Source organism: Leopardus geoffroyi, chromosome A1 (genome assembly GCF_018350155.1).
Source record: "Leopardus geoffroyi isolate Oge1 chromosome A1, O.geoffroyi_Oge1_pat1.0, whole genome shotgun sequence".
Classification (NCBI taxonomy): Eukaryota; Metazoa; Chordata; class Mammalia; order Carnivora; family Felidae; genus Leopardus; species Leopardus geoffroyi.
The window spans coordinates 69,893,089-69,915,432 of NC_059326.1; the positions used below are offsets into that span (position 1 = coordinate 69,893,089).

Below are 22,344 nucleotides of genomic sequence, written 5' to 3' on the forward strand. Positions count from 1 at the left end.
GCCGTATAAAATCACTGTCCCGAATTTGGACACCTCCTGCTGGTGATGCTCACAAAACCCAAAAATCTGGTCTGGCCATAAAAATCACACAGGCATAATCATGGTCTCTGAGACTCTCTGTCCAAGATGCCCCTTGGGATATTTCCAAGAATCTCAATGCCAGCCCTAGAAATACCATCCCTTCTACCTATACATCTGGAGACAAAAGATCGCTGTTCATTCCACGGGGCAGCATTTTCTCACCACTGGCACTATGGGCGCATGGGCCATGTGATTCTTTGTTGTGGGGGCTGTCCCCGTGCAGTGCAGGGCATGTAGTAGCATCCCTGGTGCACACCCCCTGCCAGATGCCAGCAGCAGCATCCCCCAGTAACAACAACTAAAACGTCTCCAGACATGGCCACAGGTACCGTGAAGTGTGGGCGGATACATGATGGGGCAGCTGGCGAGAGGTACAGCAAGAACTGTATTTAGGTGGCTGGGCCCCAATGTCACATGCTCTTTGTCACAACCGCAGAAAGTCCCACGCTCCGTAGGGACTTCTCCAAACAGGAGTCCTGACTCTCTTCTCTGGCCCTTTAAACCTGCCTTTTTGACTCAAGTTCAATTAAGCTACAAATCACGTCTCACATACTGTACCAATAGTATCTTATTTTCTGTACCTCCAGGAGAATGTGCCAGGACCGTCTGCCTTCAGGGGTGGGGAAGACATGAGCAAGAAGGAATCCATGCACTTGAATGAGAATTCCTGCAGCGTAAGAGAGTTTGTACCCGTACCAGGCATACATGTTGAACGCAAATGCTTCCCAAAACTGAATAACCCATCTGTGTTCCTAACTATGTCAGAAACCAGGTCAAAACAAAAGCAGGATCTACCATGGGGCAGTTTGGGAAAAAGTGTGAGTAAAGATAAATTCGGACGTGTCCCAACAGGTATGTTTATTATCATGTAGCAACATTAATATTTCTTCTCTGAGATAAAAAGATCATGAAATTATAATACAATACAGGGAAGAAAGAGACTGTAGTTTTGTTTTGCTTTCTTTCTGGAGATAAAGCGTAATGGGCTGATTATGTTATCTAAACTTGGATGTGTCTGAAAGTCAAGGGAGAGGCGATTAGCAGTCACACTGGGACAAGGAGTCCTAAGAAGTGGGTGGATGGTAGCCTACCCAGCAGCCTCATTCACAAACACACCGCCATTAATATACGTTTTTCTTTTACTTCTTTTCCTAAAGGCAAAATGATTGGTTTTTCTATTTCATCAGGAGCTGCTATTCGCCCCTTGGAAAAGAAAGAAGAAAAAAAGAGACATGAGAAACCAAAATGGGGTGCCCGGGTGGCTCAGTCAGTCGAGCATCCGACGACTTTGGCTCAGGTCATGATCTCAGTTTGTGGGTTCGAACCCTGAGTCAGGCTGCGCTGACAGCTCAGAGCCTGGAGCCTGCTTCGGATTCCGTGTCTCCCTCTCTCTCGCTCTCTGTCCCTCCCCCCACCTTCTCAAAAATAAATAAATATTTTTAAAAATTTTAATAAAAAAAATTTTAAGTCAAAATAATTTAACCCTTAAAAAATTACTGAAAAGTGTACTTGTAAGGTACATGACACAGCCAATCCTTTTACCAGCAGAGAATTTGTATTTACACAGAGTAGTCAATTTTCTAAAACTCATCAGGGGACTTTTCCATATTAGTTTTCTAGTGAATCTGATGAGTAAAACTACCCAAAAAATTTTTAGGAACTGAAGAAAAACCTAACTCTTCCGTTGGGGATGTGAATCCACATTAAACAACTACTCCATGGACACGTTTCCTTAGCATCAATACTACAACAAAAACAACTAAGATAAACAGCTTTTCTGTTTTCTAGATTTTTTTGCCTTGCACTTGATTTGCTCTGGTTACGCTAGCTTGATGTTTGAAGAGTACTAAGTAATTTATTATAAAAGAAAATGACAAACCTGATTTTTAGAATTTTGAAGCATCTGGCACAGATATCTTATCTCTTATTAAAAAAATAATTAAGGGGCGCCTGGGTGGCTCAGTCGGTTAAGCATCTGACTTCAGCTCAGGTCATGATCTCGCAGTTTGGGAGTTCGAGCCCCACATCAGGCTCTGTGCTGACACCTCAGAGCCTGGAGCCTGCTTCAGATTCTACATCTCCCTGTCTCTCAGCACCTGCCTCCTTCCCTCCCTCCCTCAAAAATGAATACACATTAAAAAAATTTTTAAATAATAAAAAATAATTAAGTCATCACTTGCTAAAAGTCTCCTATATGCCAGGCACTTTATATGTTCTCAATCTTGATCAGTAATCCTGCAAGATAACTGTTATGTTTCTGTCTTTCATCCTCAGGAAGTCAGCAGCCTGGAGAAAAAAACCCTGACAGTCGAGTACCTATGCTAGGATCCAAGACTAAAGTCCTGGCTTTGATTCCAAGTGAATCTCAAAGTGGAGATTCTAATAATCTGCCTATTTCTGCAAAACAAAACAAAACAAAACACCTGAGAGATCTGTACAGCTAAACAGAATAAGTAGAATTTGTAACCACTGCAAAAGAAGAGGCTTAGAATCCTATGTGACATCATCATGCCCTGTTAAGATCTTACTGTGCCCTTACTGCCTAACTAAAAAACCAAACAATTCTCTCTCTCTGCACACCAACCAGATCACCCCCTGCACGCACACATATGCATGCACACACACAGTTTTATTATGACCTTGAGGATAGTATTTTTGTGACATAAGATTCCAGTGGTTTATGGCTGGGACACAGAAGCTTCTGGTTAATTAAATATCCTCACTGGTTTAATCTCCCTAACATTAAACCCCTAAACTACAACAAAGGAAGATCTTCTTTGGTGTGTAGTAATACCCTGTAAGGACCCATCCAGGCGTCAGATTCATCAAAAGAAACTCAAGTTCTCACTGCTGAAATTAATTCCCTCTGCTCCTTCATCTGACCTTGTTTTTGTTTTTAATCTTTGGGGGGAAAACTTGCCACACCACACTGAAGCTCTGTGATTTGATCCCAGCCACCAAGTGGAAATCAACTCCACTCACCTCATCTTCGGTAACATTCAGTATATTCAGACCACTACTTACCTATTGTTCTTAATCTCTTTTTCTGGACCGGATGATTGAAACTGACACAGTTAGAGACCTCTGAATGCTAACCCAGTAGGAAGAAACTAGTTTCTGCTCATTTCTTCTTTGCCCCATCTTGGTATGTGAAAGTCCTTCACATCAGGTGAAGTCGAAGGCCCTCTCTCCCATCACCACTTAAGGAACTATTTATTAAGAATATTACCTCTGAATGCCATGAGGAGCTTTTAAAAGGACAACAAAAACCAGGGAGCACAGGAATTTTCAACTTAGTGTCAAAGACCCATTGACCCATTCATCTTTTGTGTCGATTTATTTTGTATCTGACTGGACAGTTAGGACTATACAAACTTAAACTTCATGAGCCTACCAAGATGATAGAAGAGCCTCTGGCTTGTCACTGAGCATCTTCCCTGGGCCAAAGAACTTCATGAACTCTGTTATACGAGAGCCAGCGGACAGAGTCACAGGTCTGGACTCATGTTCTGCCCAACTTACAACAGCCAATATTGTTTAACTAGAGAAGTCCCTTATGTTTTTAATTAGACAGAATCGTCCATCTCTTATACGGTTTAAGAAATCAAGGTTTCACGGTGGTGATTATTATTTTTGGCATTCTTGAGGCAGTTATAGTCTCTAAAAGACAATCTGCCTAGTAAAATATAAGACACTCTAGACAAAGTTATCCAAATTTTTCATCCTGTCTGAAGACAGTCAGTGGAAAAAAATCACTCCATGAGTTACTCCACTTCCTTTACAGAGTAAGTGACTTTGAGCACCAAGCCCATTGCCTGTTCCATGACGCACATGATGAGACGCCATTTGCCAGCCTCTCCAGAGTCAGGTGTGGCAGCGTGGTGGCGCTCTGGCCAGGGGAATGTGGGCAGGAAGAATGTGCTCTTTATCTAGGCCTGTGCACATGGACACTTCTCACGGGAGCCTCCATTTTGGCCCTCACGATGACTTAAGGCAGACGAGCACAGCCATGTATGGAAGACAGAAGGAAGACCAAGACAGAAGAAACTAGGATCCCTACAAAACTGGAGGAAAACCACTCATCAATCAGGACTACCAGGGAACAAGAAATAAACTTCTGTCAGATGTGCGCTATTAGAAATGTGGGAGGTTATTCTAGCAGCTGGCATTATGCTAACCAAACAAATTTACTGGGCAACTCTAGATCAAGGTTAGGCTGACTTGGAATGGATGCTCTAGAATTAGTGACTCAGGCAAGAACAGGACATACCAGATGGAATCTCTAAATATGTACAGTGAACACCATGTTTGGCCATAATAAAGCAATCTATTCCAGTAAAAATTGTGCTGGAGAACTGAGGTTGAAAAGATACTTTTGAACCCCTGATCCTTTATTTCCATAGCTGGCATAAATCACCAAAAATCTGTGAGAATCTTCAACCCTGCCTTTGCCGAAGGTACCATAATTCATATTAAAATACAACACCAGCATACCACAGGAAACCCAACTCTGAATTTACTATAAAACTACTGTTGAAGTCATTTCACAAAGGATATTATGTGATACAGCAGAGTTCAAGTTGAGTTTCTTTAACTATTTGTTTTTTCGCAGTAGAAATTTAAGATCAAGAAGACCTTTGCTTTCTCGTATGCAAGTCACATGTGTTCTCTTGGAAGAGAATCAAAACATATAGCGCTTCCCTTCCTGCCCTCTCGAGACCGAAAACGGATGTGCACCCGCCCCGCCCCCCCACACACAACATTCACTGTCATCACTGGGGTCCTTCCTCCTCCTTGCTTTGACCTCAGTGAGCATGTCCTTCACTGCTAGATTACTTCAGAGATGAGGTATGAATAAATTCATCAATTAAGGAAGGAAACAAACACTCATTAAGTACCTACCACATGGTAGGTTATTTTTACACGGTCTTGATACCATTTAATCTTTGCAACCGTGAAATGTATATACCATAATTTTCCATTTTACAAAGGAGGAAGCAGGGAATTTTTTTAAAAACCAAACAAACTTGCTCAAGGCCATACACGAAGACAAGATACAAGTCCAAGACATAGGACTCCAAAACTTAAATCTTTCCATTTCAAAACGCTGCATTTGACCTATGACCATCCTCCGGGCCATCCTTTGCCATTGGACCTATGCCATATTGCCAAAATAAGAAAACCGGATTACTGCTCAATTTTTATTTCATTAAATATTCATTTTAAGTGAATCGATGGTTCTCAAGTTGGCCATCCTTCCGCTTATACCTTATTATCACATTTCCACAAAATCAAAGCGTGTACTGTGCACGCTACCCCATGAAGATTTTAGAGGATAAACCCAGGGCAGGAGGAAGCACGGCCGTGCATTATCTGGGCTCACCGCTGCCTCTCTCAGGAAGTAGTTCTTTCTACCTAGGAAGTGTTGGTTTCCCCAAGGGTTATTTTAGAATTTTTGTTCACCAATTCTTAAACATTTCCAAAACTCCGTCTGGGAAGATACTACATTGCTAAGGTCAGTAAACAGGCACAGGCCAAGGAAGTTGAAACACAAGCGACAGTCTTCTACTTTCTCAGCGGGGCGGCAGGAGTGCCCTACAACATCTAAAATGGTTCCATGCTGGACTGGAAAACGATTTTTAATGCTCTTCTTTTTCCTACTTACAGGACAAGGTGAAATCAAGGACAATTTGTAGTGCTGTATCACAACTCTTTTAAGTAATTATTTACTTCCCTAGAATTCTTCAAAGTCAAATATAGATAAAGTAGTTCACAAAATATTATCAGTTCCAGCAGTTATTTAAAACAGCATTAAACTACAGTTGATCAGTGAGACTATCAAAAGGCTAATATTCTTAGGTTAGCACGAGTTTTCACCATGCTAAAATTAGGTAAATTCATGGTTGTCAGTTACAATACCTTCATAATCAATGTGTCTCTGGTGACCAAGTCCTGCTCAAAAATACGCTTTCCTGTTTGAAAGGGAATTTCAACACACGCTTTAACCAGAATATATTTCTATAGGTGACATTTAAGATGATAAAACTATCAACACCAGGTTCTTTTGACTGCTAAGGTCAGAACATTTCTCCTTCCTCTGAAAGCCTGCTGTGCTACTGACGACCTTTATGTATGCCACTCCAGCTCGGTCAAGCGCTGCGTCACGGAAAATCACGCGCTTATTTTCAGGCCTTACCTTCAGGTAGGATCCATAATATTTGGTTACGTATGGACTGTCACACTGACTCAGCACTGTGATTTCTTGTTGAATGTCCTCTATCTCATCTTCAGCTTCTTCCAGATCAATGATTTTTATGGCAACCACTTTCTGAGTCCGAAGGTCAATGCCTTTGAACACCTCACCAAAAGAGCCCTTTCCAATTTTCTCCAGTTTTGTAAAAAGCTCTTCTGGATCTGCTTTCAGGTTCTGTAGAAGAGAAGGAAAAGAAGGGAGACTTCAATAACTCACAGTATGGGAACTGATTTTTCCTTTTACTCATAACATACACAACACGGTCTTCCAAGGACTGATCCATTTTCTTAAGGGTCACGCTGGTTGTGACCACAGTTCCTCACATTCAGGACACAGAGACTTCTAAGCCTCACCTCTATGAAACACGGCAAGTGTGCAAATAAGTATAACCCACATTATAACAACTGGGAAAGGCTCCAACATTTGCATAATTAAATAAAAACCCAAACACTTATTTGAACATATTATATGGATTTATTGAAAAACACTCGTTCAAGCAAATATTCCACTTTTCTCCCTTCCTTCCCCCCCCCCTACCCCCGCTCAAAATTTCTAAGTGCAGGTTGGTATATACTAAATTTAGGTTAAGTAGTAGTTAATCGTTTCCTAAGAGGCCATGTTTTATTTTTTTTTTTTTTTAATTTTTTTTTTTCAACATTTATTTATTTTTGGGACAGAGAGAGACAGAGCATGAACGGGGGAGGGGCAGAGAGAGAGGGAGACACAGAATCGGAAACAGGCTCCAGGCTCTGAGCCATCAGCCCAGAGCCTGATGCGGGGCTCGAACTCACGGACCGCGAGATCATGACCTGGCTGAAGTCGGACGCTTAACCGACTGCGCCACCCAGGCGCCCCAAGAGGCCATGTTTTAAAGTCCAACAAATACAGTCCTATGCATCTTCACTTACAGCCTAAATATTTTAACCAGATCCCAGAAAACAAGAAGAACCTGATTTCTTTTGTCTTGTTAACATTACCTCCTTGAAATCCCTGCGACAGCTCTTAACCACCAACAGGATCGCACGAACACACACAGCGTACGTTTCCAAGGGGCCCAGATGTAGGGACTCTGGCACCCATCCTAACGGCTTCCTGACCACAGAGGTATGAGCAGCTGAATTCTCAATGGGCAACACCCTGTCATCCCCAGGGGATGTCTGAAAATGGTATGAGGCGGTGTTTGTCACAAACCGAGGGGCGAGACTGACATTCAGCAAAGAGACCTGAGGATGCTGCATATCTCGGCACAAGGAAGTGCCCAGCCCAAAACGCTGCTGGCATCACCTGAAACCCCACAGAGCAGGAGAGGACCAGGCGAGCCGCCACCTTACACACCTTCCCTCCGTGTACGTGAGCAAGAGGACACCGGGCCCCCCTCAAAGTCTCCCAGTCCTTGTAAGAAACTGAAATATGGAAAAGGGAGTAAGATGGTGAAGGAGGGGGGCTAAAGAGGCGGGAGAGTAACAGGCACAAGGAGAGGACTATGGGGGGAGGGGCAGAGAGTAAAGAGGGGAGAGACAGAATCACAGCATTTCAGCTGCACTGTCAGAACGAGCTCTGCGGGCTAACCAGGCGCTAACCGGTAACTTGTTCCCACGGGGAAACACAAAGAGTTCCAAGCACGAGCTGGAGCCCAGCCAGCCGGACCCCGATGTGGAGGTGCTGCTGTGCCAGCATGAGCCCTGTGGAAATCACATACCCCAGTAACGCCTGGGCAAACTGATGGTCGTGGGTGGTCTCAGGGACCCCAGAGAGGTCCCGTTTCTGAGAATGCACACCAAACTATAAAAGCTCACAAAACCCACCAACCCTCTCAGTAAAAATGAGCAAAGGAAGCAAGAAACGCGTCCTGCGGTCGCCAGGAAAAAGGAACAGGAGAGAGACCACGTCCATTTACAGCAGCTAGAAACCCCTATTTGCAAACCCCTTCCCTTACCTCCTTCCCTCCATGATGAGGGGGGGTGGCCCTCCTTTTCCTCAAGGCCAATCCTAAACGCTGAGCTTTTGAGTCCATCCTTCTGTCCCCCAGGATGTGGCTTCATCAGTAGCCCCCTTCGTCGCTCCCTCTTCCGTTCAGCCCTCTCTACAGACCCTTCGCCCTTGGCGGACGGATCCAGTTTCTCCCATTAAAAGAAAACAAAAACAAAAACAAAACCACCTGGCCTCTCTGGTCACCCTCCTCCTCCACTCTCTCCTTCCTTGAGAGTTCCCTGCAAGTCCCCGCGACCAGTCAGTCGCCCCGCCCCTCGCGGGTCACCGCTGCAGTCTGGCTCTGGCTTCGGGTGGCGCAGTGCCGGATCTGAACCTCCTCCACGAAGCCCTCCCTCTGGGAACTTTCCAGTCCCCTGGCATCTAAACCCTGCCCTCCACTCGTCTCCTCCCCAGGCCCTAGTTCCAGAGGAGTCTTCCCACAGACTCTACCCACGCGGCCGAATCACAGGTATTCTCCCCGTGGCTCCACGCTGGCCTCCCAGCCCTTCTCTACTCGTTCTCCCAGTATAGTTTCAAGGTTTGATACCAGGTTCCCCAAACCCGGCTGGTCAGAATTACCTGGGATGCTTGGGAGATGCCCAAAACATTCTCAGTCATACACGGGGCAAGAGTACACAACCCATGTTTTTAAAAAACCCCAACACCTTTGAGGAAGAACTGTTTTTAAACTATCGTGTATACGGTAACTTTCAAAATGCTAGCGCCAGCCTCGCCTTTTGAATTTTAATTCCTCGGATCAGTTACTAGATACATATTTCTACCTGGACATCTCAAGCACAACATACGTGAACTGAATTGGTCATCGCCCTACTGAACTGGCCGTCCTCCCAGAGCACACTAGCTCCTTCACCAGACCATAAGCTGAGGGAACTGAGGGACCATGTTTTTCACTGCTGTGCCCACGTGCCCGGGCACAATGACTGCTGGCCAATAAAGGTCCCCTGAGTAATAAGAAAGCCCCAGCCTTACACTGACACAAACACAATCTAGGGGGAGTAGATACTACGAAGAATACCCTAATTCAGACAGGGACAGAGAGTCCAAGAAAGTAGGGGAGGGGGACCATATCTCTGGCTTACAAGGGTAAGGAAGTGGCAGTAAGAATTTGCAGGAATGGGGGCACCTGGGTGCCTCAGTTAAGCGGCCGACTTCAGCTCAGGTCATGATCTCACAATTGGTGAGTTCGAGCCCTGCATCCCCGCATCAGGGTCTGTGCTGACACCTCAGAGTCTGGAGCCTGCTTTAGACTCTGTGTCTCCCTCTCTCTCTGCCCCACCCCTGCTCTCTCTCTCTCTCTCTCTCTCTCTCACACACACACACACACTCTCTCTGTCTCTCTCAATAATAAACATTTTTTAAAAATTAAAAAACAAAAACGAATCTGCAGGAACAGCGATTCTCAAGTCTCAGGGGCATCGGAATCACCTGGCAGACGTGTTAGAGCACAGACTGCCTGGCCCACCCCTGGAATTTCTGGTTCAGCAAATCTGGTGTGGGGCCCAAGAATCAGAGTGTGCCCAGGTGATACAGAACCACAACGGTCAGGAAATCTGGGGAAAGAAGGAGAGCAGCCTTGACAAGGTGATGTGCCACGAAGATGTGACTTGTTTTAGGTTAGCTAACCTGACAACCCTCTGCTAAGTCTCCCACCCCCAGACTAAGAAAAAACAGTGACATTTCCTTTTCAAGAATGAATAGAAAACGAAGCCAACAAAAACGTATCCAAACTCCTACAATGGAGGGGATGATAGCGTGGGAGCCTACTACCAAAATAACCAAACAATTCATCACGTCTATGTTCACGCCCATCTACGATGTGACTGGCACTCCTCCCAGCAAGAGAGAGCCCACATCCCCATCCTGGAATCTGGGCGGATCCAGACCCGTGTTCTGGCAACAGAATGCGGTTTCTAAACCTAGGCCCCAAAAGGGCCAGCGAGGCTGGGAATGGAAGCGTGTGGGAGGGACCCGCTTCAGCCTCTGCACGCAGACCAGGTCAGATCACCCTCCGCCATCCAGCCTCAGCCCCGGCCACCTGCTCCCTGCAACCACCTGACAGTGCCCAGTAGAGGCCAGTCCACTGCCCAGTCAACCCACAGAATCATGAGATGTAATAAATCTGCTGTTTTGAACCACCCAGTTTTGGTGGGCTGGTTACTCACCACCAATGACTGACACCACAACTGATGCCCAGACGGCATGTGCTGGGCTAGACTCCAGAGCTGCTGGGGACAGTTTACTGCTGTATGCTGCTCACTACCCGCCCCCCCCTTTGAACAGTTACCTTGTTCCCACCTTGCCATGTTTGTGTGTTTGTTTTTGAGGGGTGTCTTTTCAATTCACAGCTCTCTGAATCAAGAGGAGCCAGACCTAGGGGCACGTGGGGGGCTCAGTCGGTTGAGCATCTGACTTCGGCTCAAGTCATGACTTCGCGGTTCGTGAGTTCAAGCCCTGTGTCAGGCTCTGTGCTGACCTCTCAGAGCCTGGAGCCTGCTTCAGATTCTGTGTCTCCCCCTCTCTCCGCCCCTCCCCTGCTTGTGCTCTGTCTCTCTCAAAAATAAACTTAAAAAAAAAAAAAAGAGGAACCATACCTAAGGAGCTATAACCTAGTGGCCCTGCTGCAGTCATCCTTAGCTGAGGCAGGCAGGGCACAGATTTTCAGGCCAATGCTGTGCCACAAAGGACGGGCAAAAATGGGAGAGGAATACATCCTACAGGTGTGAGGGACACGAATCCTTGGGGACAGAGGCAAGCTGGTAATTCCAGTAACAACTCCATCCTCCTATGTCCACACCCCAAAGCCATTATACCACTCGCTCCCACCAAGAGGTGGCTTGAACCAGGACTGGCCTTGAGGATTTCCTGTGATGCTGTGCTATTTCCAAGGTCAAACCTTAAGAGGCCCTGCAGTGTTTGCCTTGCCCTCTTGCAATGCCTCCGTCAGCACAAAAACGGGCCTGGGCTAGCCTGCGGAAGAGGTCACATGGAGAAGTCACTAGCCTCACACCCAGGCCAACTGCAGCCAGCCAGTTCTCCAGCTGACCACAGACATGTGAATGAGCCCAGGCGAGGCCTGCAGGACCCCCCACCCCCACCCCCTGGCCCGCCGCCACCCCTAGTCAATGCCAGGAATCATGAGAAACACTAAATCATCGTTGTCTTAGGACCAAAGCTCTAGAGTGATGTCACACAACGATAGCTGACAAAGTCAACAGAGATCACAGATCACTGCAGGAGAAAAGTGTCCATCCTGGGAGAGGGAAGCAGGTACAGATGGACGTTCTATACTCTGGAGGATGTTTCATTGTGATACACCGCCTGAACTCCCTTTGGCCTCGTTTAAGTCGGCTGTTCACACCGCACTTCGACCACCTTCCCCAAAGCCCTTTTCCCCGAAGCCCGTACTGTCCGAGGCAGCTGCTTTGTCTCACATCTGCTCGAGGGTGGGGTGTCATTCCCCACTCTCTGCCACGGTGTCGGCAGCTGTAAACCAGGCTACAAACCGTCCCTGGTACGAAGGAAGACATCTGCTAATTCGGTGACAGCAGGGGACTACACAAGCAGGGTCCCTTGCCTTTTGGCAATTCATTATCACACAGTCAGAAGAAAACCAGTGGCAACGATGGCCTAGTTCAAAGAGGAACGTCAAGATTCTGTTGCCGGCATCTGTTCTACGAGCAAAGTGGATTTCTCTGGTAGAAGAGGTGCCCACTCTGCAGCCGCCTTGAGGACTTTCTGTTCAGAAAGGTTTATGGTGAACGAAGCACTGGCCTTCATCCCAGACGAGAAAGGCCTGCCAGAGCCTCAACCCACCTATGCCACCTGCCTGACAGGCAGCAGGGCCCCCGCTGCTGGAGTCCCAGCCAGGTCGTGGGCAGGAGCCAGGACACGCAGTGGCACAGCGTTCTCTGAAGCAGGGGCAGGTCGGGACCCTCCTGCCAGCACTCGCCTCTCCTGGATCAACATGGCGGGGGGGGGGGGGGGGGGCGGGAGCCCCAGGTGGGGTCCTGCCTGCACAGAAACATCCCACCCCTCAGCTCCCGGACTCGTCGCTCAGAAAGACCAATTAGGTGCGTCCGGGAAAATTACCACCCACGCTGCTGACCTAGAGACCCTCATTCCGAGGGAATGAAGGAAGGCGAGGCTTCTCCTGATGGAAGAGCAAGAATCTCATTTACATGTTTGCTAAACCCTATGACCCCATTAGCAGCATCTAAAAGTCTGTTTCCTCCTGAGGGAGGGGTCAAGGGGATAGAAAAGTAACAGCAGAAATGACAGCGTCTCCAGATACAAGCACTACTGTGACTCACGGAGAGCACGAGGCCCGCACTTAGGTTCTCCAGCAGAGAGGGCTCTTCTCCAGGCCCGGCTCTCCAGCCCCCTTGAAACCTCCACCGCTGCGTCCAGAAACGTCCGGGAAACCACACTTGGATTCCACTTCTGGCTGCCTTATTCTCTTTCCCATCACCCTTCCTTCCTAACGACACCAGGCCGCCTGCCCCATTAAACCTTAGCTAAATCCTGGACCTTCCTGGGCACTCACGCCTCGGCTTGCCTGTTTTTAATTACAAGATCTAGGGAAACCGGAGCCTGTGTTGTACTTCCTCATATTAGGTCAGGATCCCTGAGAACATACCAAAATAACTGGAAGACGCATTCCCTCAGATGCAAGGATGGGACACAAGTCTGGACTCTAAAAATGCTCCAAAGCCCTACCCCCACAAGCCCAGAAAACCTTCAGGCTCAAGGATTGTGGGAAGAGCCAAAAAGCCACCAGGGAAAGTGCCCCAGGTGAATCCAGAGTCAATGGTTTCACCGAAGTTTCTCACTGATCAAGACCTGGAAGTTTCAGGGTGACCAGCTACCCCAAAAGCCAGGATCTCCTACCAGCCCCGGTTTGTAACGAACAAACACATCCACAGCAGTAGTGTTGCACAGGCCACCTGCACCTTCAAGATTCCTCTGGAAAGAAATGCCACGTGGGCAACGTCCTCCCCGCTCCAAGACTCTGAGACACTGCAGGGTTGTGTCCTTCTGAAGTTCAGGCTTCTGCAACAATTCACTGTATTTCATAATCCCTCGAGAGAATTCATTAAAATAGTTCTACGATGACAAGTATTCTGTATTTTTAAACCTGAATAGCTCTTGCTGTTTTATTTGGATCATTTCTGGCAACGAAACACGCATCTGGCATTACTAATCAACTTTCAAAGCTCCTTGGCTTTAGACCGCTCGCACAGCCGTGCCGTACTACACCGCTCTGGGTTAAAGCCAAGCTTTTCTCTTTGTTTCTCCAGAAAGAGAAAAAGGAGCCAAGTTTGATATGTTCGAACGCTTGCTACTTGTTACATTACTACCCCTACAGCGTCAGAGGGAACGCTGGATGGGGAGGGGGAGTCCGTGGCAGGCATGCCCCGTCCCCACCTCTGGACCAGGGAAGCATCCGTCTGGCAGCTGAGCTCAGCCTCGAGTCCTGCTCCCCACCCCCACCCTGCCACCACCTCAGGCGGCCACCACCAAGGCAGCCCGACAGGCACTCAGCTGCACCTACAAGCCAGCCAGATGCACCCCACCCCCAACCCGCCTCCGCCCTGGCTGCTGTCATTTCCCTTCCCTATCTGCCCGGCTCTGCCACCCCGTGCTCCAACGCCACTAGTGTTACCGCCCACCATTGCCAAAGCTGCAAATTCCGGCACCCCAACTCCTCTTCCATCCCTCCCTCCAAACCGTACACATCACCCTTCTGAGACGTCTCTCCGCGCGGAGCCCCCTGCCTGACTCGACAGCGGGTGTGCCTCCCACTGACCCACTACGCAACCTTCCAAAACCTGTTGGCAGATTTCAGCTTCCAGAGAGCCCATGGTTTTCCTCTGCTGCTTAGAACAGCTGAGGACAACGCGTCATCTGGAGACCGAAGTCACACTCAACTGTGAAATCTGAACCTCACGGCTCCTTCCTTACCCCACTTTTCTGCCCCCACCCCCACCGATCCTCCCATCGCCCACCTTCTCAACACGGTCTACAAACACCAAGGGCTGCATAGTGTATGATTCCACTTACAGAGCATTCCTGGAAGCGACAGAATTAAGAGTGACGCAGAATAGCTGCGGGGTTGCTGGGAAAGAAGGGACAGGCAGACTCTCTGCGGCAATGGAACAGTCCTGCATCGCGACTCTGGTGATGAAATTTCACAGAACTATACACCCCAAAAGAAAATAGTCCAAGCAAAAACCAGTGAATTAGGCCTGCACCTGAGTGAACAGCTGTGCCAACAACTAACTGGTTTTGACGCTGGAAGATTCAGTCACCTGGGAAGGCGAGGTGAAGGGCCCACTGGGACTACACAGCGTTTTTTGCAACTTCTTGTAAGTCTTAAGCCATTTAAAAATCAAGTTATTAAAAATTCTTAAAATATTTGAGAAGAAAAAAAAAAAGCCCAATCTCAAATCTGTGTCTTTCTACAGCTTCTTCCTTGTGCCCCAGAGAGGCCACCCCTATTTCCAGGCTCTAGGCAGGAAATTCCCATTTACTGCTTCGTGCCCCTCAAACCCCACCGCTCCCTCGAGCAAAGGCAGCGGTCTCCTTGTCCAGGGAGCACATTTTTTTTTTTTTTAGGCTGTGGGTTGAAAACTGTATTAACGACATTTTACAGGTTGTTTTCCTGCTCGAGATTGTGATCAACCGCTGAAGAATGTCTTATAATCTTGCCAACTAACTGGGCCAAGAGGTGAGCAGCAAGACAGCATCCACACTTCCTTAGAAAGCAGCCTCGGCCACCCTCAAACACTCGAAAAGCCCAGCCCAGATCCAGAGCATTACAGGGAGGAGACAAGGGAAGTGTAGGCACAGCCTCAGAACGCACCCAGTATGAGCCGAACGGCTGCTTTGCGCTTGTTTCGCAAAATCTCTCATTTGGGGCGGCAGCTATCGGAGATCTGGAGAGAGGAGACCCAAAATAAACTACCGGACAGGTACTCGATACTGACCTTCTCAATACATAAATCGTCTGCCAAAACCTATGGTTCCTAGGGGGCCATAAGCACTTGGGAGGCCAAACACAGGAGTTCAGACCTCTGCTCTGCCAAATTACTAACTAGCAAGTTACTGAACCACCCAAGACTGTTTCCACAACTGTAAAATGAGGCAATACTACACCTTTTAATGTGCTGAGAAAAGAACCTAAGAAAAACTTCTTGTATATGTGCTCAACAGTAAATACTTCATAGAAACCACTTTTGTTGTAGTTAATCCTGAGCTACTCTTTCTGACAATACTTGGTCACGATTCAGCAGGATCTTAGAGGCCTTTCACTTGAGCTAGAGACGGAAGTAAAGCCCAGATCACCTACCTCACAGACCAGGGCACATTCCACTGCACTACCCTAAAATCAACTAAAGTAATTAATCAGTCCTCTCCTCCTTCAGGAAAGGGACCAGGGGAATCCTAGGAGGCCTGAGGGCTCATCGTCAGAAAGGGAGAAGGCAGCATCTGCAAAAATCCTAAGGCGTGGAGGCCAGCCCCCTGGAAGTCGATGAACCACTGACCAAGGAGGCCAGAGGGTCCAACCGCCTGAGGGGCTCAGTTAGTTAAGTGTTGTCAGACTCTTGATTTCAGTTCAGGTCATGATTTCACACGTGAGTTCGAGCCCCCACCTCAGGCTCTGCACTGATGGTGCAGCACCTACTTGCGATTCTCTGTCTCCCTCTCTTCTCTGCCCTTTGCCCACTCACAATCTCCCTCCCTCTCTCTCTCTCTCTCTCTCTCTCTCTCTCTCTCTCAATCTTTCCCTCTCACTCCCTCCCTCCCTCCCTCGCTCTCTCAAAAAATAAAAAACATTAAAAGGGTAGCTGGGTGGCTCGGTCAGTTAGGAGTCTGACTTTGGCTCAGGTCATGATCTCACAGTTCATGGGTCCAAGTTCCACATAGGTCTCTGTGCTGACAGCTCAGAGCCTGGAGCCTGCTTTGGATTTTGTGCCTCCCTCACTCTCTGCCCCTCCCCGCTTGTGTTCTGTCTGTCTCTCTCAAAAATGAATAAACATTAAAAAAAAATTAACAAAATAAGCATTAAAAGGCTCAGAGGTCTAAGGAATGTGCTAGGATCAACAATGAGAACCTTCTGAAGACCTTAAGTTCCCTACAATGGTGGCTACTAAATCCGGTAAAATGAGACACCCTAGAAGGCTGGCTCTGCTCCACAGGCAGTCTCAGGAGAAGGGACTCAAAGTTAGATGAGCATAAGCAACTTTAAATGGAAAAGAAATACTGCAATGTAGGAAAGACGCAAAAGGCACTGCCCCGGGGGACACAGCACGCCCAGGAAGCTTGTCAACAGGTTCATGTGGTTCCCAGACAGAAACCTACTTTTAGACAATTTATGAGACATTCTACTAATAATTCCTGAGCAGAACCTTGAACCTAAGAGACTGTCTTGCAAAATAATCTGCAGAAGATTTGAACACATAAGGCAGCTGTATTCTGACGCCCAGAGAAGAACCAGAATCCCAGAGTTCCTGGCCTCCCCTCATTTCACAGATCAGATGAAAGCTGCAGACGCAGGCTGTGAAACTCTTTGGTCTTGGATGTGCCCTGGGCAGAATGAAGCCCTAAGAAAAATTAAGCACCCACTCTAGGGCACCTGGGTGACTCAGCTGCTTGAGCGTCCAACTTCGGCTCAGGTCACGATCTCACGGTTCTGTGAGTTCGAGCCCCGCATCAGGCTTGCAGCTGTCAGCTCCTCTGCACCCGTTCTAATAAATTTAAAAAAATTTTTAAATAAAACTTAAGCACCCAAAGAGGTATCCCCACCGGTGTGCAGCAGTCATGTGATTAGTCCAAGGACACAGGGTATGTGACAAACCCTGAACTGGAACTCAAGGCCACCTGATTCCGAAGTTTGAGCACTTCCAGCCCTGCCTCCCAAGCTCTGGTGGCAAAATACCTAGAGCATAAAAAGACCCTACTGTCCCCCTGCAGCAACGTGACTCCATGACCTTGAGCAAGTTCTTCACTTCTCAGTAAAACAGAACAGCGGTGCCTTGAGCATTTATTTACCTCCCCACCGTGTCAGAGGATCAAATTAGCCTAAGTAACAGGGAGAGGGCGGCACACGGGTGGCTGACTAGTGCTCCCTCTGCTGGAGCTGGCGTGGGCTGCGTGTGAGCACTTCGAAGAACGAGCGAGGTCATCCTGACAACACTCGATTTTGGAGACCTTTTTAGAAATCACTGAACACACGGGCCAAAACACTTACTGAAAACATACCATTTATAACACAACGCAACACGGTCCCGAAGAGAGATGGAAAACCTGTCATGTTTAAGCATGGCTTACCTGCACAAGCCTATTTTTAGTACAAGTCATTCTTCTCACAAATAAGACCTCTGAAAGCTGATTACCAGCAAATAAAATGCCCCGAATGCCCATCTCCTCAGATTAATCTAGCCGTTACATTTCAAGAGGCCTTCTGCATGGAGAGTAAGATGCGCAAATTTGTCTACTCATGCCCATTAACCTGTAAAGGCTTTCCCCCTAGTATCAAGTTTAAAGCTCGTTCTTTATCGGGGTCTTTCCCATGCCTCCCCATCTGAAAAAAGCTGCCCTTTTTATGGAATGCATACAGGAATATATACGTACGAAGCCACTATAGTATCTATAACCTCCCAACCGCCCCCCCCCAAAAAGACCCCAAAAAAGCCAATGCCTTTTCATGAGTATTTTCCCGGAAATCCTGTCACCAGAAGTCTCTGAGATGTCTGAATCCCCTTCAATTCTGGGAGTGGAAGCAGCAAAGAAACTTGGTGGTACACGCCTGGCCTGCTCCCTTGCCCGGGAAGCCCCCTGCACGCTGCTGGGAAGGGTATCCTGGTTTAAGGAACTGAATCGTCACACATTAGATCCCCCCACAATCAGATCACTGGGGATCCCCCTGCAGCCAACTCTGGACGCGTTCTGACACAAACAGAATGAGGGAAATTTTGAGCTCCCCTCTCTGACTCGATAAGGGAAGTGTCTGGTTAGGACTCTGGTTTTCACACCCAATGCTGATTCAGGACACCAGGCTCCTCTGCAGGGGGAAGGACAAATTTGCACAACGGTGTCCCACTTAAGTAACAGGTTGTGGCCGGAAGGAACGACTCACCACCCAATGGGGCCAAGATGGCCTGAGCCTCCTTCAGAAGGGAGCAAAAGCCACACCAACCAGGACATAGAACCAAGAGAGCAGGTGGGGAAGGGCGTGAAGATGACCAGCCACCCCCCTTGCCCTGCAAGCCCACAGTGAGTTCCAGGCAGTGGCCCTCCCCGCTGCGTGTGGGTGAAGATCCCAGCAGGGGCTGCACGCCAGCCCGGCCCCAGACCATGAAATCCAAATCTCTGGGGATGGGGCCCCAGCCTCAGTACATTTTAAGCTCCTTAGAAGGTTCCACCGCGCCCCCAAGGCTGAGAACCAGTGGTCTGGGGCAGGGACAGCACAAACTTGACCTGGAGAACTTTCACCTCACCCATCTGCTTTTCCCCACCCGAGAAGCAATCACATCAGGGTGACTAGGGACACGATCAGGGCTGGGCTATCTCGATGAGGCTCAGCTTTTCAATCTTCCCCACCCCTGACACCCCAGCCTCCATGGACTTCAGCCTCCTAGTAACTAGCCAACCCTGCAAACCCCTTCTCCACCTGTAGCCCCCAAGGGTGTTCTGTGTATTAACTAGCTGGTTAATTTAAGGTCTCCAAAATAAAAACCTTTATTTACCACACAAAGACCTTTAGACAGCAAATGGCTTCAATCAGCTCAAAGAACGGAGACAAGAGTTTTCCAATCCTCGTAAGAAGTCTCATTCCTGGCTAACTGATGAAAGACCATTTTGTCATTGGAGGCCTGAGTCCCCGGTTTATGCAGAAATGACGAGGAATCCACGAACATGCACAGGAGGAGCCACTCAGGGGACTGGCTCCAGGAACAGAACAGAGAACTTCCTCCTCTCGGCGGGAGCCCTGGCCTTCTCCACCTGAGCTCTCTGAAGCCATCACAAAGCCACTAACTACCCCACAACCTGGCTTGGGAAACACTACTCCCCCAGTCTGTACACTTCATTTCAACCCTGCAAAAACCACATATTCTAGAAGAAACTGAGTAAATATTCTACAGCATTTGGCAAAAAAAAAAGAAAACTGAGAAAAAGAGATGTTAAATCCTATGAATTTTCATGTCTAGGCCTACATGTCCATACCACCAGGAGTTTTAGGGAATCCTAGTTCCAAGTATCTACTCTTCTTTAAATGGATGTTTGCTTAAGGTAGAAACTACTGAAGTTTTAAAAACGCAAATACCAGTTTGGGTTTTTTTTTAAACATTATAAATGAGGGGGGAAAACGTACCACCTAGATGAATCTACTGTTTTGGCCTCAGTACCTAATAATCCCCCCTCACACACACACACACTTGTCCCTTAGGAAAACACTGTCTGAAACTCTGAGCTCAGAGCTCAGGGAGATGCCACTTTTAGGAAAGGGAGGGCAAGCTGAGACCCGTGTACCAGGGAGGGGAAGAGTCCAGGCCGAAAAGACCACTTGGGCTCACACTGTTTCTCAGTGCAGACTGAGCAAAAGGGTCTGAGGCTCTGACCACCTGCCCAGGGCCAAATGCTCATCCACAACCCCATGGACCACAGGGGGACTGATTGCAGAGGGAGCTGAGGTCACAAGGGCCCAGGTCACAGATCTTTGTGCCAGCCCCGGCCTGGCTGAGCTTCTCTACGCCCCAGAGTCCCCACAAAACAAACCTCTGACCCCTTCCAGGGGTTACTGGGTATACTTCCCTCCCATCAAAGGCTCCCTGCTGACCAATGATGGCCTAGGGATTCTCTGGGATGGTGAGCAGGCCCAGACATCCAGGCAAAGACTGAAATCAGGACGGCTTTGTTGGGCAAGCACTCGATGAGAAACACACAATGCATTCCAAATAAATGATCTAGAGCTCACTGAGGAATGGGTGATGGCACCTCCTTTACTGAAACCGACCCATGCAAACAGGCTTGCGCCCTACTGGAAGCCATGACAAACAGCAGCCCCTCCAGTTTCCAAAGCTCCCCCACTCCCCAGGCTCTGTGCTAAGTGGTCCGCCTAACTATGCCTTTCCAGCCCTCACCACCACCCCAGGGAGAAAGAGAACATGATCCTCGTGACGCAGCTGAGCGCAGTCGGGTGCTGAAGCAAAGTCACTTGTGCGCAGTCCCCCGCAGCTAATAAGGGGCTTAAGCCCTGCTACCTACGCATCAAGGGTCATCCTCCGTGTGGGAAAGTGCACGCTGGCAGCATGCCTGGCTGAGCAGAACCCAGCCGGCAAGGTGTACCCTCGGTTGTCACCACGGAATACTACAATGAGCAGGAGGAGTGCAATCCGATGTCACCTCCAATTCTCTGCAGGTGAAACCCCTCTGCCTGTATTTTACAGAGGATTTGCAGTAACTAGCATCAGGGACTGGTCTAAAAACCAGATCAAATGGTTGTCGGTGTATTTATATTTCAATCAATAATCACATTTCCTCTTACTTGAAAATCCTCAGCTTTTAGAGTGAGGCATGAAGGGGAAAATGGATGAAATAAAAACGCTAACGCAAAGAGCAAGGTTGATCTGTCACGAGTAGGAATACAGGCACCCCGCCACCAGGGACACAGAAGGCATCCCCGAGCGTTCTTCTAGCCCTACGAGGGGTGGCAAGGGTGACAGAGGGTGCATTCAGTGTTGGCCAATCTCCCGTTTCTAAGAAGCCCTGCTGCTCCCACTCAACCAGTAAGACAACTGTCAGGTCAGCTGTCCTGTGTGATCCTGAGGAGGGTTCAGGCCCTGATGGTGGGTAGCTTGCTAGAGCAGGGACAGCAAACCGCTTCCAGGAGGAGACAGTAAACACCTGAGCTTTGGAGGCCAAACAGTCTCTGTTGCATATTCTTCTTTTCCCTTTTTCTTTAAACAACTCTTTAAAAATGTAAAAACCATCTTGGCTCAGCAGCTGACAAAAATGGGCCAAGAGGAGTGGCGGGCACTTGGGTGGCTCAGTCAGTTGAGCCTCTGGCTCAAGACTCTGGCTCAGGTCATGATCTCACGGTTCATAGGTTAGAGCCTCACACCTGGATCTGTGCCAGCAGCTCAGACCCTGGAGCATGCTTCCGATTCTGTGTCTCCCTCTCTCTCTGCCCCTGCCCCACTCTCACTCGGTGTCTCTCTCTCTCTCAAAAATAAACAAACATTAAAAAAAAATTTTTTTAGGGACGCCTGGGTGGCTCAGTCGTTTGGGCATCCGACTTCAGCTCAGGTCATGATCTCATGGCTAGTGAATTCGAGCCCCACGTCGGGCTCTGTGTTGACAGCTTGGAGCCCAGAGCTTGCTTCAGATTCTGTGTCTCCCTCTCTCTCTGCCCCTCCCCTGTGTTCTCATTTCCTCTCTCTCTCTCTCTCAAAAACAAACATTTAAAAAAAAATTTTTTAATGGGCCAAGGGCAGCTGTAGTCTGCCCATCCCCACGTCAGACCTCCAAGACGGTTAATACATAAGACTTTGTCTACCGCCTACTGTGTGCTCCCAGTGCAGGGCAGAAGCTGTGGCCTCAGAGATAACTTCCATGCCTCCCTCCACAGAACCAAGAAACACCCACCCTCCTATCTCCTCACTGCCATGCCCCTTCGCTGGTCCTCTAGCTTCCCAAAGGCAAAGAAAGGGAGACCTACGACCTGTGAGCACCTGTAACGTTGTACCCAGAGCTCTGTTCTCTTGGGCTAGTCTCATCTCCTCACCACACCCTCTGAAGAAAATACTTCTACAGGTGAGACAAAGGAGGCTCAAAGAGTTTGTGCTCCTCAGAGCCAGAGGGGTGGTGTTTAGCTCTAAAGCCCAAGTTCTATTGCCCTATACCATGACCCCTAAAGATGCATCTCAGACGGACAGACTACCCGGTAAGGACATTTATTTCTCCAGTTAGTGCCAGTGATGGCATCTCTTTGGGTCGTGGTCCCCAGGCGGGGTCCC

At 48.3% G+C, this 22,344-nt stretch overlaps 1 protein-coding gene across 4 annotated transcripts in view; it reads right to left on the reverse strand.

Annotated features, from left to right (window-relative positions):
- STK24 (serine/threonine kinase 24) overlaps positions 1-22,344 on the reverse strand; it is a 123,344-nt gene that overhangs the window by 65,174 nt on the left and 35,826 nt on the right. For 3 of the 4 annotated variants that reach the window (XM_045444605.1, XM_045444610.1, XM_045444618.1), the window contains one exon: positions 6,278-6,508. In XM_045444605.1, the coding sequence (XP_045300561.1) occupies positions 6,278-6,508 (231 nt within the window). Of the gene's footprint in view, positions 1-6,277; positions 6,509-8,270; positions 8,364-22,344 lie in introns of those variants that run through there. The other variant, XM_045444596.1, reaches the window with a different exon arrangement.